This window comes from Phycodurus eques, chromosome 18, assembly GCF_024500275.1.
Source record: "Phycodurus eques isolate BA_2022a chromosome 18, UOR_Pequ_1.1, whole genome shotgun sequence".
NCBI lineage: Eukaryota > Metazoa > Chordata > Actinopteri > Syngnathiformes > Syngnathidae > Phycodurus > Phycodurus eques.
Genome location: NC_084542.1, coordinates 6,814,512 through 6,833,067, shown reverse-complemented (window position 1 = coordinate 6,833,067; position 18,556 = coordinate 6,814,512). Strand labels below are relative to the sequence as shown.

The 18,556-nt window shown below is 43.5% G+C and overlaps 1 protein-coding gene across 1 annotated transcript; it reads left to right on the top strand.

Moving 5' to 3' along the window:
- The first annotated feature begins 463 nt into the window (after nt 1-463).
- On the top strand, nt 464-18,266 carry gareml (GRB2 associated, regulator of MAPK1-like). Its single transcript, XM_061704633.1, has 7 exons — nt 464-575; nt 5,052-5,192; nt 9,933-10,063; nt 10,395-10,560; nt 11,787-12,637; nt 14,430-14,599; nt 17,444-18,266. The coding sequence occupies exons 1-7, from the start codon at nt 464-466 to the stop codon at nt 18,033-18,035; spliced, it is 2,163 nt and encodes a 720-aa protein (XP_061560617.1). The 3' UTR covers nt 18,036-18,266.
- Nucleotides 18,267-18,556: the final 290 nt, after the last annotated feature.

The window sequence follows — 18,556 nt, the reverse complement described above, 5'->3', positions numbered from 1 at the left end:
GTTTATTTTTCTCTGTTACCATTTCCACTACTTTAGTTCATTTCAGACTTAACTTTTTTACTTTGACTTCAATTTTTACCAGTATGTGAGAGTGCGTTTGCCACATCTGTGTGAATGTTACTCCCCCCTACCCAAAACCGATTAGAATGTATTAGAAGGCATTATGTTCGTCTTTTTGTTTCCTTGGGGTTTAAATTGGGCTTTGGCACTTAACACACTTTGCGAGTTGAGCATGTGAGGGAGGGAGGGAGGGAGGGATATTTTCGCTGGCGCCCTCCCTCAGCTCGCGCTCAGTCCGCCAGCTCCTTTTCTCCCACATTCAAACATGGCGAAAGTCTTGCCGGCCACTCCGCCGCCTTCACCTCCATCCTGCTCACCTTCAGCTAAACAAGCGCCGTCACCACCGCCGCCGCCATCTTCACCGTCCTCCTCTTCATCTCCGGCACAGTGATGACCAGGGAGGATGGAGAAGTTGTCGGCGAGCCTGTCGGAGATCTCCTGGAGCCCGCTCGCGCTGCCGTTGGACGCAGTGGTCAGCAAGTTCCGTCTGCCCACTCTGGTCCGCCTGGCCCACGGTAAGAGACATTCCCGCCTCACGTCCACACAGGTGCTCCTTCGTTGGAAACAGCTGTTAGACAAACATGTCACTTTTGGGTTCCTCATAGCGTCTTTTGACGACCTTTGGCTAACTTCGACCCTTGCTCCTCGTTCAGTGAGAAGAAAGCAGAACAATTCCAAGTGTTGAAATTAGGAAAACCTAATACAATTCTTCTACTAAACCACTAAACTGTTTATATGTTGACTTTGAAAAACTACACAGGTTAAACGTAATGTTTTAAGTATCTGGGTTTTAATTGCATCAAGGTTGCGAAAGTGTTCCGAGTATTCCGGTAGAGACCTACAAAATAAAAGTAATATTTAATAACCGTTTTATATTAATTGGTTTTATTTGGTTTCTTGTTTTGCTGTAATATAATGTATATTTATTGTAACATCCTTATAAATATAGTATAAATTGGTGTCAACCAGACGCTCTAAAAGTAAATCCATTTCCGTCTCTAACGTCATTCACCTTTGCTATTTGACGTGTAGCCAAAGTAAGGATTATTGGCTTCTTCTAGTTAATCTTAAACGAGCGATTTGTACAGGATGCGTATGAAAGTCGCCACAATGTTCGTTGTAATGTGTCACTCGTTGCCAAAGCGAATGTGTCGCCTGCAGAGCGGGGGGCTTGACTTTGAGAACGAGCGGTGTGGGTGTTCAGTCCAAGTTGTTCTGGTCTCGAGCTGCCCGGAAAAGCCACAAAGTGTCTGTTGTGCTGCTAAAGTGCCGCTCAATTCTTTTCATATGCAAATGATGCAACGTGTCGGTGGATGCGCTGAATACTAAGGACAGCGAAGGGAAAGTCTTCAGTTTTGCGCCCTCATGGGTGTCACGCTCCATCGAAATTGACGTCTGCGCACCTTGCGTCGGCTGCGCGCATCCACGATCCTGGCTGCACTCCCTCAGATGTCTGCCACACAGCACAAATGCTAGTAAATTGTATACATATATTCGTATTTGCACAACATTTTACTAGCATTTTTTCACCACATGAGGTCTTAAGGTGATGGCTTTTGACAAATTACCATAAAACGCAGATCATCAATTATGCATTTGATAAAAAGAAGACTTGCAGGCAGACTTGCTAGCCACTGTTCCACTGTCTAAATGATCACATACTGTACACCACTCACAAAAAGTTCAGGTTATTTGGCTTTCGGGTGCAATTTCAGGATGAACCGAAAATGCGCTACAACGTTTGGCCTATACAGGTGAACATAAATTGACTCGCTCGAAACCATGTGTATCAAACTCAGGCTTTGTATACAGCTGATTAGTATATAGCAAATGCGCCACTATTATTACAAGTCCCAGAATGCTTTGCTCGTGTGTTGGCCCATCACTCTAGACCGGCGAGCGCCCTTCCCTTTCTGCTGCAGTCGTTAGCAACTATGCTACCCGTCTCTTCGAGCAACTTTACAATTTTCCCTTCCCCAAAATGGACAAACGAAAGATGGAAAACAGTTTCCCAAGACAGGTGGGAGGCACATTATCTGTTCACTAAAGTAAAAGACAGACCAGTTTGTCATGTGCGGCGCAACGTGGCTGTAACAAAGAATATAACATAATTGAATAGTTTGTTTTTGAATGCCCTTTGTCAACTCCTAGGCAGAGACTTAATAGTTTGAAGTTTGGACTTTTATTGAAGGACATTATTTTTTGGGGTTGTTTCGTTGTTGGCCTTTGAAAAAAAGATTTGAATCAAAAAGAAAAAGATAGTGGATAAATAGAAGAATTCATGTTATCTATATAAATACAAAACAAAAATAAATTCAAAACAACAAACAAATACCAGTCACTGATGGTGTAGTGGTACACTCGCCTGACTTTGGTGCAGGCAGCGTGGGTTCAGTTCCCACTCAGTGACGGTGTGAATGTGAGTGCGAATGGTTGTCCGTGTCTATATGTGCCCTGCGACTGACTGGCGACCAGTGCAGGGTGTAGTCCGCCTTTCGCCCGAAGTCAGCTGGGATAGGCTCCAGCACCCCGCGACCCTAACCAGGATAAGCGGTGTTGAAAATGAAAAAAAAACAAATACCACTGATGTCTTTTAATCACAAATTAGATTTCTCGTTTATAATATTAAAGTTAGTTTATTCCAGGTTCAGTGTTTAATCAAAATTTAAGTTTGTTGTCATATGATAAACTAACATTTCTGCACAGAAGGGAAACATGTACATCGCAGTGATTTTTCATTAAATATTGAGTTTGGCCCAAGACGTTGTCCCAATTTTTTATTTTAGCCCACCGTGAATTTGAGTTTGACACCCCTCTCTAAACTTTTAAATACATGTTAAAACATTCAACATACTGTTGAATGTTTCAGTACTTTTTTGCACAAGTTGCTTTTATCTAACAGCAAACATCACATCAGGTGTGGTTGAGCCATGAATCGACCAATTTTCATGGTTCCAATAGAAGTGCTATTTAAACAGTCCTTCTCAACAGGCTCTTCATATTTTCACATCATGACACCAAGACGAAATCTAACAATTGCGCAACAGCCGCTCACCATTTCAAGGCTTCAAAACAGAATAGCCTGAGAGGGAGGTGGCCACTAAGGTTAGAGTACCGTCGGCAGGCTGCAACAGAAATACAAAGAGATTGGAAGAGTCACAGAAAGGTAAAAAAGTGGACTTCCTGTCATGTATGGGGAGTAGCCGGATCCAAGAGCAGGCAGAGGCAGATGTAAAATGATGAACGGTTTATTGAGGAAAGGTAACGGCGGCAGTCCTAGGTGGGTTGGCAGGCGGTGGCGTGGGCAGGCGGCTGGCTTGGCGGCAGGAATGATGTGGATCAGTAACACGGGGGGGGAAACACTGAGAACAAGGAGACACGGGAGTCAAAAAAGGTGTGACTTACGTGAGGTCAATGGGCCGTGGTACCGCTGGAAGTAACTGCAATACGTTGGCGGGGATTTCCTGGAACAGGCAGGCTTATATACCGGTGGCGATGAGGCTGATTGGAGACAGGTGCAGGGGAGGGTGGGGGGGGGGGGGGGGGGGGGGGGGGGGAGCGCCCTCCCGGCTCCAATAATGGAACTGCGGGGCAGTATATGACACTTCCCTGGAAATTTGTGAATTTTGATGCTCATCTCCTTGTTAAAGAGCAACAAGTTGTGTGAACAGTGAATAGATGGACGTGCATTCAAAAGATTACAGACTGTCGAATTAAATTAATCTATAACGGTTATAGTGCATTTTATGTTCATCCTGCAATTTCACCCGAAAGCTTAATAACCCACCCTGGACATGCTGTACGTAGACATGTGTACCACTTTCCTCAGTTGCAATACATTTTTCTTTCTGGTTTTGCAGTCATCATCTCTTTCTTCCTCTTTGTCATCACTGCTACCCTTCTGTAGTGCACTCACACACACAAAAAAAACCAACACAAAAAGCAAAGCGAATGTATTTATATAGCGCACTTCATACGCAAGGTAACGCAATGTGATTTACATGATTAAAAAGTTTTTTTTAAAAAAACAGCTTATAAACATTTAAAACAGAGAAAAATAAAAATGCAAATAAACCAGCATACAGTGCAAGAAAGATCATTTAAAAGTGGAAACACTCTAAAAAGCTCACTCTTAACCTAGACTTAGAAACATTCACACTTGGCGCTGATGTCAAATCTGTTGGCAACTTCTTCCTTTTGTGTACAGCATAATAGCTAAATGCTGCTTCACTGTGTTTGCTTTGGACTCTGGGCTCCACTATTTGACCTGAGTCTGTAGATCTCAGAGCTCTACTAGGTTTATATTCCATTAGCATTTCTTTAATGCATTCAGGACCTAAACCATTTAGTGATTTATAGACCAGCAGCAGAACTTTAAAATCTATTCTAAAGCTGAACGGGAGCTAGTGTACAGACTTTAGAATTGGAGTTACATGCTCCGATCTCTTTGCTCTGGTCAGAACCTGAGCTACACTATTCTGAATGAGTTGTAGTTGTTTAATAAAACACACACACACAAACACACACAAAACCCAAAAAGAAAAATACACTTGTGGAAGAACTCCCTTATTAAAAAGTATTGCTATCTTTGCTTGGATATATTCTGTTTTATGAAAGTAAAAAAATAAAAATAAACACTGTAATCAGTGTCTCATTGTTTATACTGTATCTTTAGACCTGCACAATTTTGTGTGTGAGAATGCGTGAGTGTGACTGAATTGAACCACTGTTGTGCTTTTTTGCACAATGCAATCTTGTTGCGTTACATGATGGCTGTGTGTGAGTTTATGGACTGTTTAATAGTTGGTAGCCAGCTACGTTGCATGATTTAGCGGTTTTGAGCCGTCACTGGCGGTGGTAATTATCGCCAATCATTTCTGAATGTATGTGTTTTGTGTTGCAGAGTGTATTTTAGTGTTTTACATTTCTGGACTTCTTATTGTGACCTCAGAACTAATCCATTTATGTTTTCTGTTTTCTGTGTTTCTCAGGTGAATGCGTTGAGGGTCTGTCAGAGGACGATGTGGTTCTGCTCCACTCCTGTCGTCAGTGGACCACAGTGACGGCTCATAGCTTAGAAGAAGGCCATTATGTCATTGGGCCCAAGATTGACATCCCTCTACAATACCAAGGTGAGAGGATACTGCACCCACACGCATAGACACACGCATGCAAACACACACACTCACAGACACACCTACATGGTTAGCAGTCTTCCGTCTTCCGTTCGTGCCGTCCAGTGGCCATTTCTAAAGTGGACGATATGGGCAGCCGCCCGGGGCGGCACACTGCGAGGGGCGACACCTGAAAGTGCGTGGCCTTGTCCGAAAAGTTGCCGTCAACTCTTTTCAAGATGTAATTGAAAACCAAATGCTATGCAAATGGCTGAAATATCTTTCATAGATTAATGGCCAAAACATTACGTTCACATGCAAAAGCTCTTAACTTCATGAACCTCAGTGTGATGAGCGGCAATTTCTGCAATCGGCAGAGTGTGCTTTGGAAAGCACGCGACATTTGACAGGTGACCAGTCCAATGTGTACCCTGCATCTCACCCAAAGTCAGATGGTCAGTTTTCCTTGCCTCCGCTTATGGGGGGTTCCGTTGGGTTTCTGTAATGTGTGAGGAACATCTTTCTAATCCAGCTCTATTATGTAAATTATATCGAGATAATGTCTGTTCTAAATTGGCTTTATACGAGAAGAATTGACTAGACTTTGTGATTGGTGGATGTAATCAAACTGATTTTACACAGCTTCAGTGTTGGATCATTAGATTGTGCAGGTGTACCTAATAAATTGTCCTGTGAGAGAAAGCATTAAACGCCAATAGACATAAATCATCTTACAAAAAAGTGAGTACACCCCTCACATATTTGTAAATATTTTATTAGGGTTAAGGTTAGTGTGCCTTAGTGAACTTCCAGTGACCAGTATGAGAGAGTTTGAGAGTGATAATACAGCATCTTACACACCTGCTTGCCATTTACACCTAAGAGCTTGTAACACGAATGAGTCACATGACACCGAGGAGTGAAAATAACTAATTAGACACATTGTGGACATTTTCATTTAGGGGTGTACTCACTTTTGTTGCCAGCAGGTTCGACATAAATGGCTGTGTGTTGAGTTATTTTGAGGGGACAGTACATTTTCCCTGTTATACAAGCTGTATGCTGACTGCTTTATGATTGAAGCAAAGTGACATTTCTTAAGTGTTGTTGTTTAGACATAATGAAAAAATGTGGGCCATGTACTCACCTTTGTGAGATACTGCATTCCAGACAGTCTCACTCGTCACCTTCTGTCAGGACACAACAAACCGACACTGGTCGTTTCCCCTCACTCCAGTTCATTGACTGCATGCAATGCTGGACGTGTCTAGTCAGTATGACCTCACCGAAGCTCATCCCCGCAATCCCATTCTTCCGACTGGCGGACCAGTCATTTTATTCACCGTGTAACTGGAGCTTTATGCCTCCGCTTCATTGCTTCCTCTCACGATGGCGCGCTGATGTCACCTCACACTACTATCGCCTCCCTGGCTCCTTTTTGGAAGAATGAGAGAACGTTTGGGGTCGAGTGAAGGAAGACAATTGCACTCTGAGATAGGCACTTGACTGGCTTTATTGACAGATAAAAGGACCAAGCCAAGGATACAATACTGTTGTACAAAAGAGATTTCACTGTTTCAAAGTAGAGTACATTGACACATTTCTTTGGTAAAACTGAGGAGGCTACATTCAGTTGAATTGTGTCGCAACAAGAAATGCAGCAGAAGTCATTTTAGTTGAAATCTTTTTTTTTTTTTCTTCACATTTCACATCAAACGCCTTCACATTTCTCATCGTGCCAACATTCAGGTTAAGACTATGTCATGGGGCAAAAGTACATTTTTTGTTGATTATGATATAAATGAGGGAATGGGTGATGCTAATGGTGCATTGGTCATTAATCTTTACAAATTCAGAGCAACTGCTTCATCTTTTGGAAAGGCTCACAATTTTGTGGCCAGCTCATTAAGTTATGATGAGTTTGAGTTCCAGTTCATATGAGGCGTGAACTGTGGAACACTGAAATTGTGTTTTCTGAAAGAGCTTCCTTGTATTGTTTCAGAGTAGGTTTTGAAACGTACTGCAGTATGCATGTCTTTGTCTATATATGTATTATTTAAAGCAAAATGCACTTCAAACACCGTGCAATTTAAATGCATGATTAATTTTTGACTAACTTCCAAACATGGCAGGTAACTGCAGGCTGAATCACAAACCACTGGCAGTGATGAGCTAATGTCTGTGTGATGACTTCATCCAGGAAGTCCGAATACGCTTAGGAGGAGAGCAATATAGGTTTCCCCCTGGAGATGCACAACAGGATGCTCTCTCTCTCTCTCTCTCTCTCTCTCTCTCTCTCTCTCTCTCTCTCTCTCACTGTCTCTCTCTCTCTCTCTCTCCCTCTCTCTCTCCCTCCCTCTCTCTCTCTCTCTCTCTCTCTCTCTCTCTCTCTCCCTCCCCCTCTCCCCGCCTTCTCAAATGATGACCGAGCTTTAGAGGGCAGAAAAGCTGAATGATCCCTTGTCATGAATGGGTCTCTGAAAGTCAGTGGCGCCTGAGCCATTCCTGGCCCCAACGTTTTTTGCGATTCGGAAAAAAATGGATTAGTGGCACCTCATTCATTGTTACCGTTACAAAACAAAGGCAATATTATCAGAATCAGAATCCTCTTTATTTGCCAAGTATGTAAAAAATACAAGGAATGTGTCTCCAGGTAGTTGGACCTGCAATAGTACGACAATAGACAGCCATTTTGACAAAAAAAAAAAACTTTTGAGACACAAAACCTAAAAACACACTACAGAGAGTCACTGAGCAATAAAAGGTTAGCGGTAATATGGTAATGCTGGTAGAATTACAGTTGTGCAAATGGTGCAGAGTCCTCTAACAATGGATTCACTATAAGTGCATTGAAGCTTACTATGACGTCCCAATGTCATGATTTGTATGGCAATATCTATGTACCAGCGGTATACTATAGCAAAATATGATAGCAAAACATGATGAAATATATATACATAATCAAACAATGTGTTTGTTGCATTACATTGGGACAGCATGTGGAAGACCACCAACATGGTGACCTAATGACAAATGTGCACAATCCAGATAAGGGAATTTTCTATTTTAAGAAAGTCTATAATTTTAAAGCTAAAGAGTCAATGTTCTTTTATGTGTTCAAAAGTGTAACTATGAGTCCGAACCTTTCAAAAACTCAGACAAACTAATAGATTGCACCACAAGGTGGGGCTTCAAGGTCATATTTGGTAAAAATACAGTATGTCATGTTTGAGACTATGGCACAATGGCACATTATCAGAGAGAGCCAATCATGAGCGTCGGCGTTAGAAGGAGGAAGAGATATGGCAAAAAATAAATCCAAGCTTTTGCAGCCATTTTTCAAATACAACTAAATATAAATATAAAAATATATATTTGAAAAATATATAAAGATTTCCAAAAGCAACTGTAATTTTAATGACATATTTTCTCCCAGTATTGTAATGGATTACAATTACATACATTTTGTAATTAAATTACATCATCTTGTTACATGCAATTAGTTACTCCCTAACACTAGTAGCGGTACACTCTCCTGACTTCAGCGCATGGAGTGTGGGTTCAGTGACGGTGTAAATGTGAGTGTGAATGGTTGTCTGTCATGGTCTTATGTTTTATAATCCCTCGGCAATGTTATAAATCACATAGAGAGCACACGGCGTTGATGATTCACTGTATTCACAACTGAAATAAAATCCTAACTATGCAGTAGCGCAGCGGAATTTCTCTTGTATCTGTTCACGTCATACGACTGGTATTTGTAGCGGTCTTAATTGCATAGGTGTCTCATCTTTAAGCTCGTTGTCACATTTGCGCCCTCATTTCCAGCCAGTCCTCCTACTTCTAACGTGTTTTGTTCATGTGGAATTCCCTCTTGTCACTTCAAACCCATGTTCAGTCCTTCAATTTTCATCCGGCGAAGGGGGTGTTGGGAAGCACCACTTCGGTTATATTGTTCTGTCTTGTCTTATCCTGGGAGCTGCTTGGCTTGAAAGTTGGCTGGGGATTGTGGGGGGTGAACGCAGGGAAGAATGAAGGAGGGACTTGCTGGTGAAGAAGATCTTGGAGTTTGGTATTCTGCTCTGCCTCTCAGAGAAAAATGAATTCTCATCTCTCGATCACACAAGAAATAGAAGGACCTTTGGGGGTTCTCGGGATTCAATACATGCACACAGCATTCAAATTAAGCTGTACGTGAACCAGTAAGAAGGCAATAGCATCTTAAAATGTTCTTCACGGGTAACTTGCCGCCACTTGTATTAACTCAAAAGTAGTAGCAATCAAACAAAAACAAACAGCGTTACTCGTCTGCAACGCTGCCTGCTTCCCATCACTGAGTTGGGAAAGATTTACAGACGAAGGAGGGGATGAGGAAGTGAAAGAAAGGCAGAGGGTTGTGTGTGTGTGCGTGAGTGTGTAAGTGTCTCCATGGTGATGTGTCTCTGCTCTGCGTGAGAATGGGGGTCCTTTACAGGTCGCCATGACGACCACGTCGGCTGTTGATTGGCTCGAGAGCTGGTGCCAGGTCATAGGTCGCGGAGGTGTCTTTGTGCTCCTGTCATCCAAATCTTTGTGTGCAGCAGATGTGTTTTTGTAAGAAGAATGTTGGCAGTCAAAGGGGACACAAAACACTTCTTACGTTCTTTTCTAATCTTTTTTTTACCCTTTATCGCCTCAATATTGTATGTCAATAATACCTGCAAGGAAATGCCCGTAACCCTACTTTCCCTCTTAATGTTGCTCTTGTTCCCTCCACAGGAAAGTTCAAATTGTTGGATGAAGACAGAGACATCAGGGATCCCGTCCAGTGTTTCTCCAGTGTGGAGGAGGTTGCTGGAGTGTTCCCCGATCGAGTCTTTGTCATGGAAACAATCACTTTCAGCGTCAAGGTTCATTCCCCATTGCTCCTCTATAGGAATGAGCAGACCTTTAACTACAGTTTCGACATTATGTACACTCACTGGCCAAAACATTTGGCACGTATGCACCATCGCAGAGCTGAAAAATGTTTGTCTTAACTAGAATGGCTTTCAATAAAGCACAGACCTGTGCCAAAGCGAACAGTTCTTAACCTGATCAGCACCTCATTAGATTGTGCAGGTGTAGCTAATGAAGGAGCTGGTGACTGTATATACATAAGTAGTAAGTAAGAATGAAGTCCACTTGCGTTGTTAAAATGTCCTTCATTCACATATGTCATGCATGTGTGCAATTGCACAGGTGGTTTCAGGGGAGTTCAGCGAGGACAGTGAGCCCTACAGCTTCACTCTGCAGGCTGGAGATGAGCTGTCACTCATGGGGAAGGCCGAGCTTCTGTGTGCCACGCCTACGAAGGAAAAGACGGGACTGAGTGCACTGTTGAGGCGCCTGGGAAAGACTCCCCGAAGTAAGAAATGATCATATTAACACACCAGACACTTTTTTTTGGATGCAGTTTGCAGTGGCGTCGAACCAAATTGGAGATATTTGTAATATGTTGTCCTCTCATGTAGCTAAATAAGATACAGTAATCAAAATATTAGACTGATCTCAGTACTATGCAGTGAAGTTCGACATTCTCAAATTTACAAATGAGTGGCTGAAAATATGAGTAGGATGATTGTAAAATGAAATACAACCCCTTACGTGGTGCACACACATACCGATTTTCACCATCTTAACCGATTTTAAAATGATTTAAAAATTTTACTCGAGACGACACAGCACACCACACACATAACACAATATTTCCGTCAACACATGCAAGACTCCTTCCCCAAACCAGATTTCTGTTTAAGTACCATGACTGACCTGAGATCGGCCGCACTGTGTCCCACAGGGCATCTGTACTGCTGGAAAATACAAATAAGAAAAAGTAGTAGAAGAACAAAATAATCTTCCCTGTCGGGTAAAAATCCAAATTTAGTCACTTTTGTATTTTTTCTGTAAGTCCCCACGCGGGCATTTTACTTTTATATATATATATATATTGAACATATAGCTTAACTTTAACGATACTATATTTAATAACTAAAATTGCATTTTCTTTTTTTTTTTCTTTCTTTAAAAATAATGGTTTCAGAGATGCGAGGATTCTGCCGAACAATGAGGAAATCGAAAAATCGAACCTAATTTTTTTTTAGCAAATTCCAGTGTAACCTCTAAAGTCTAAAAACCCGCACATCTGGACTGGGGCACATCATTTTTATGTCGGGGAGGACCTAAGTTTAGCCTGGGTTGTTAAGGAGAGTCTTCGTCACGTGTGTGTATATATACACGAACTTAGGGGGCATTTTTTTTTTCTAAATCAAATCATCTGTAATCCATTTATTTTTAAGGGTAATTTAAGACGAGTTTGAAATGATGCTTAATATGTTTGGGATCATTTTTATGCGGTATATTTACATTTTAAACTATTAATATAGACAATCTTGAATGCTATTCACGGTCTGTATACAAACACTCAACACAACCAGTTGCTCCTCGATTTGTGTACGGCAACAGCACAAGCTTCAGGTTGCTTCCGGATTGGTGATTGTTCACGTCATTGGGTAATGATTGGTAGGCCTATAAGTGTACCCTGCTTAAATTTCAGATTGCATCTAATGACTTTTTGCTTTTCATTGTGCAAAGGTAAAATGCCCTGCCTAGTGTGTATGAACCATCGCACCAATCAGAGCGTCAGTTTGCCTTTTGCCTGCCGCGGACGCTTTTGCACTCGCTCCCCTTTGGAGCAAGGCATGCTGGGAGGGGAGCATACGGTACGCAGCATCATCGAGAGGGTCCGCCTCCCCGTCAACGTGTTCGTGCCGTCACGCCCACCGCGAAACCTCTATGACCGCCACGCGGTCCGAGAAGGCCACCGCTTCAAGCTGCTCAACATCGTCAGCAAGACGGTAGTACTTTGTATGGTACTTCGCCGACAGGAAGTGTCGCCCTCCCACTTCCTACTGCTCCGCAGCATGCCCCGGTTCAACGTGGCCGATGCCTCCGTGCACACGGCAGCCCTGGAGAGCCTGCTTTTGCGATACGCCTTCGACCCTGACGCCTACTCTCGAGCTGTGAGAGAAACTCGTCCCGAGTTGGAATGTATGACGGAGGAGTGTGTGAGCCCGCGACGCTCGCGCATGTGTGTGTCGGCGGAGGAGTCATTGGTGCCGGCCCTGCAACAGCTGTCAATGTGCAGCTACGGGGGCGGGGTCTCGGACAGCCTATCGCAGCGTTGCAGGGACTCTCTAGGGGTCCAGCTAGAGGAGGGACCAGGTGAGGAAAGGGAGTACATGACTCCTGAGTGGACCGAGACAGAAATGAGGACCACTGAGGAGATTCCTTATGAGGAACTTTGGACCAATCATAATGCAGACGGCTTGGGAAAGGAACCAAACCTCATTTCCTTCCATTCATCCTCATCACTGGAGGGGTCCCTGGGTACCGTGGTGACAACAGTGGCTGCTCCGCCGCCCGTACCTCCAAAATCTGATGCTGTGAGTTCCGCCCCCCCACACATCCAGTTGTTTAAGGCAGCACCCGCTTTTTAAGAGCGAGGATGCCGCTCATTAATTATTTGCGATTTTGAACCTCACTTACACAAACAAACGCTTCCTGGAAAGATTGCCGTACAGTCAAAGCACATAAATGTCCACAATATTTTAAATACTGACGCACAGTGATGTTTCTATATCCGCACCAACTACTTACTTCCATAGTAGGAAACTCCAGTGCAATGAATCCCTGGTTATCATGGGGGATATGTTCCAGACCCACCTAGGAAGAAAATATTTTTTAACCCCTCCTACACCCTTAAACACATTTAAACTTATTCAAACACACCTAAACTACAAAGCATGCTTGCTTCATGCTGTTCATTCGTCACTCCCAGTTGAAACACAAACAATAAACATTATATATGTAAACACCAAAATCTTCAACCCAATGGTGTACAGTAATTTCATGAAAGTCTGCTAGCTAAATGCTAATTTTACAGAATAATGCGAAACATCATAGACAGGCTAAAGGAAATTAGCATAGCTGTTTCGTGATTATTAACCCTCCAACAACTGCTACTTTAACAAACACAGAGCAGTAACACAAACAGAGCATACAATAATAATAACATATAATCTCTCTGCTCTGTGGGAATCACTATTACTAGAGTATAGTTGGGGACCTTCTCTGTCTCTTCTTCTTGCTGTTAATTATGCTACATCTTTGCCAGTAGACCTCAGTGCTGCACTGAAGGTGAGTAACTCTAAATTGACACTTGCCTGTGTTGTGTACGATAAAAACATCATGAAATGATTGCCTAAGTCTGCAATATAGCCAACGCTGAACTGCGATATAGCGGGGGTTCACTGTAGTCTCTCTTACTGTCTGATGTGCTTTTCGACTTCAATTACTTTTTCAACCCTAATGCTCTAAAGCACACAAACACCAACGGGTTGATGCAGTTCAATATAGAAATGACTACATTAACAAAACCGCTGACATTTTTCTTGTTTTACTGTTAACTTTACAAATATTAGGCTTGTTTTTTTCAATTTAAATTATACACTTTCAATTGGGCGGCACAGTGGACGACTGGTTAGAGCGTCAGCCTCACAGTTCTGAGGACCCGGGTTCAATCCCCGGCCCCGCCTGTGTGGAGTTTGCATGTTCTCCCCGTGCCTGCGTGGGTTTTCTCCGGGCACTCCGGTTTCCTCCCACATCCCAAAAACATGCATTAATTGGAGACTCTAAATTGCCCGTAGGTGTGACTGTGAGTGCAAATTGTCGTTTGTTTGTATGTGCTCTGCGATTGGCTGGCAACCAGTTCAGGGTGTACCCCGCCTCCTGCCCGATGACAGCTGGGATAGGCTCCAGCACGCCCGCGACCCTAGTGAGGAGAAGCGGCTCAGAAAATGGATGGACACTTTCAATTGTGGTCGGTAGATGTATGACAAGAGAATTGAAATTGCATGTGGGAGCTCATTTCGCCGTCTGATTTATAGCCTAACTCACAGTGTTCCTCATTCCCTGATATTTAGTCTTCCAAACCTTATGTGGATGCGTGTGAGTGCACGTGTGTGTGAATGCGAGCACGCATGTGTGTGGAAAGAGCATTGTTGTTAAGAATTTGGTTGAAAGTGTAAAGGTCACCCTAGTTTGACATTTGCCAACCAGAACATAGGGCAACATTACACACACAGACACAGAAACACACACTGCTGCTCCTGTGGTTCTCATTTTCCTCTGTGTGTGTGTGTGTGTGTGTGCGTGCGTGCATGTGTGAGTCTGTAGGTGAGAGAGGAGTGTCGCTATTTGATTGCACCTCCAGTTCCTCCTCGCGGCACGAAATTGGGCTACATCACCAGTCCGGCCCCCAGCCCTCCTGTCCCCCCTCGCTTCGCCAAGGCCTCCACCTCCCCCAGACCTAATCTTTCCTTCTACTCCTCAGGACTGCAGGACAGGTACAGTTAACTTTCCTTTGTAATTATTGTAGACCTTTTCAATAAATAGTAACAAATCATCACCATCATTTAAAAAAAAAAAAAAAAAAAAAAAAAAACCCTATAAGGTAGCTATGTGACATATATACTATTTGGCCCATTATATAAGCCCAAAGGTGTTTTAAATATTTATTATTTTTGTACGGGCATTTATGTGTTAATTCTCACTAAAATGTAATGGTGATATCATTGCAAAAATATTTAAGACTGAGTCATTGAAAACTGAAACCAGGCAGATATTTGATAATGGTATTGTAGATGGATTTCTGGCCCATTGTGCTGAGATTCACCGGCTAATCTTTATCTTCTACTCAAAAGCTGTGCTGATCTCAAATCCGAAGCGATATAAGGACGACATCTACAGGGATCTGTTAGTCATTACTGCGGTTTACACACCGGAATTTCACAGAGAAGCTGGCTGAGACCATCTTCCATACTGGGTACGGAAAGTATTCAGACCCCTTGAATTTTTCTCTTTATTTATATTGCAGCCATTTGCTAAAATCATTTAAGTTCATTTTTTTCCACAATAATGTACACACAGGATCCCATATTGACAGGGGGAAAAAGGAATTGTTGAAATGTTGTTGTTTTTTTGCAGATTTATTAAAAAAGAAAAACTGAAATATCACACAGCCATACGTATTCAGACCCTTTGCTCAGTATTTGGTTGAAGCACCCTTTTGAGCTAATACAGCCAGGAGTCTTTTTTGGGAATGACGCAACAAGTTTTTCACACCTGGATTTGGGGATTCCATTCCTCCTTGCAGATCCTCTCCAGTTCTGTCAGGTTGGATGGTGAACGTTGGTGGGCAGCCATTTTCAGGTCTTTCCAGAGGTGCTCAATTGGGTTTAAGTCAGGGCTCTGGCTGAGCCATTCAAAAACAGTCACGGAGTTGTTCTGAAGCCACTCCTTCGGTATTTTAGCTGTGTGCTTAGGGTACATTTTGAAGGGGAACCTTTGGCCCAGTCTGAGGTTCTGAGCACTCTAGAGAAGGTTTTCATCCAGGATATCCCTGTACTTGACCGCATTCATCTTTCCTTCGATTGCAACCAGACGTCCTGTCCCTGCAGCTGAAAAACACCCCCACTGCATGATGTTGCCACCACCATGCTTCACTGTTGGGACTGTATTGGACAGGTGATGAGCCGTGCCTGATTTTCTCCACAAATACCACTTTGAATTAAGGCCAAAAAGTTCTATCTTGGTCTCATAAGAACAGAAAATCTTATTTCTCACCAACTTGGAGTCCTTCAGGTGTTTTTTAGCAAACACCATGCGGGCTTTCATGTGTCTTGCACTGAGGAGAGGCTTCCGTCGGGCCACTCTGCCATAAAGCCCCGACTGATGGAGGGCTGCAGTGATGGTTGACTTTCTAGAACTTTCTCCCATCGCCCGACTGCATCTCTGGAACTCAGCCTCAGTGATCTTTGGGTTCTTCTTTACCTCTCTCACCAAGGCTCTTCTCCCCCAACTGCTCAGTTTGGCTGGACGGCCAGCTCTAGGAAGGGTTCTGGTTGTCCCAAACGTCTTCCATTTCAGGATTATGGAGGCTAACCTTGGCTAGATCTGTGCCTTGCCACAATTCTGTCTCTGAGCTCTTCAGGCAGTTCCTTTGACCTCATTATTCTCATTTGCTCTAACATGCACTGTGAGCTGTAAGGTCTGGTGTGTGGCTTTCCTAATTAAGTCCAATCAGTATAATCAAACACAGCTGCACTCCAATGAAAGTGGAGAACCATCCCAAGGATAATCAGAAGAAATGGACAGCACCCGATTTAAATATGAGTGTCACAGCAAAGGGTCTGAATACTTATGGCTGTGTGAGATTTCAGTTTTTCTTTTTTAATAAATCAGCAAAAATTTCAACTATTATGTATTTTTCTGTCAATATGGGGTGCTGTGTGTACATTAACGAGAGAAAAAAATAACTTAAATGATTTTAACAAATGGCTGCAATATAACCGATTGAAAAATTTAAGATGGTCTGAAAACTTTCCGTACCCACTTTACCGGTTGAAAAATGTGCTTGATGTCGACATAATGTACGTTGGTGGCAATAAACGAATGGATTCCAGTCGACAAATCTAAACATCCACGGCAGTGAATCAGTTAATTATGATACTGTACATATGCCTATGGCTGGATTGTCACCAAAATGTAATGGTAACGTCGTCGTATAAACATGAAGTAAATGTACAGTAGACAGTTAGATATATGACATGACATTAATTATTTTCTCATTAATTCTCATTATAAAAGAAAGGGGTTTGTCTTTTTTATCCAGTATTTATGATGTTGCATGGCGGCACGGTGGACGACTGGTTAGAGCGTCAGCCTCACAGTTCTGAGGACCCGGGTTCAATCCCCGGCCCCGCCTGTGTGGAGTTTGCATGTTCTCCCCGTGCCTGCGTGGGTTTTCTCCAGGCACTCCGGTTTCCTCCCACATCCCCAAAACATGCATTAATTGGTGACTCGAAATTGCCCGTAGGTGTGACTGTGAGTGCGAATGGTTGTTTGTTTGTATGTGCCCTGCGATTGGCTGGCGACCAGTTCAGGGTGTACCCCGCCTCCTGCCCGATGACAGCTGGGATAGGCTCCAGAACGCCCGCGACCCTAGTGAGGAGAAGCGGCTCAGAAAATGGATGGATGGATGATGTTGCATGATGTAACATATTTGTAAAAGGTAATAGGAACATCCTTGGAAAAAATAACTCCAAATTTAAATCTTTTAAGCAATTATTGTTTTGATTCATGCTGACTGATAGTGTTTGCTAATGTTGAATTCTTCTTCTGGGTTCTAGCTGCTCGCACTCTCCAGATGCTTCCCTCTACTGTTACCCGTGCTCCTGGGCCGACTGCCGCGCCCCCAAACCAACCAATCCTGAGCCAGTCCCGACCATCCCGGTCGACATTGCAGCCAACCCTCAGACGGCACAAACCACCTGGGCCGAGCCGTGGGTGGACTCCTTCACCGCCGGGCCTCGACTGAGACCGCCGCCCCCTCAGAGTCGCTTCGCACCCTTCGGTGCTTTGAACCCTTTCAACCGCCAGTCCCCTTGCCCGTCACCGGAGCTCGCGGACAGTCCCGAATCCTCTAGAGGGGCAGAGGGAGGCGGGATGACCACGGGGGCGATTGAAGACTCGGCCCCACCTGCCGACCCGACCTGGCGTCCTCCCGCTGACTTGTCTGCTCTGTCGCTGGAGGAGGTGTCGGCCTGTCTGCGCTTTATCGGCCTGTCGGAGGCTGCGGTCTCTGTATTCCAGAGGGAGCGAATCGATGGCAGCCTCTTGGTTCAGCTGACCGAGGACATCCTGTCACATGACTTTCACCTGAGCCGACTCCATGTCACCAAGATAACACAGTTCATACAAGGATGGAGGCCCAAAATCTAACACACACACACACACAATTTCCTCTCAACGAATCCATGCCACTATGACTGTTACTCCAGTGGAGGATTCCAACAAGTGGTACCTTATGGATCAGTTTGATACGCTTAATAACTTTTCACAATAAAAACATACAAATTGCATATCAACCTGAACCAAACTGTAGCAGTAACTGTAACTGAAGCAGGGTGAGAATGTGCCTTCTTAGCCATCCTAAATGTGCCTTCCACTGTAACCAAGTGTGTAACCAACTCTGCATCCGATACATCACTGGCTTTTACATCCAGACTCCTTTCCTATCTGCATCCCAGACTGGGACTGGATTACTAACAAATGCCATGACATACTAAAGATATTATGTTGTGTCTTTGGCACAGCTTCAGTTAGATACGCTCAACGCCACAAGATGGCCCGTGCTGAGGTGTTTGTAGCACAAAAAATGCTGGCCTTGCTTAAAGAATATTTAAAATCCTACGGGATATATTGGAGCCTTCCATGTACAATGCTGGTAACAAAGGAAATAT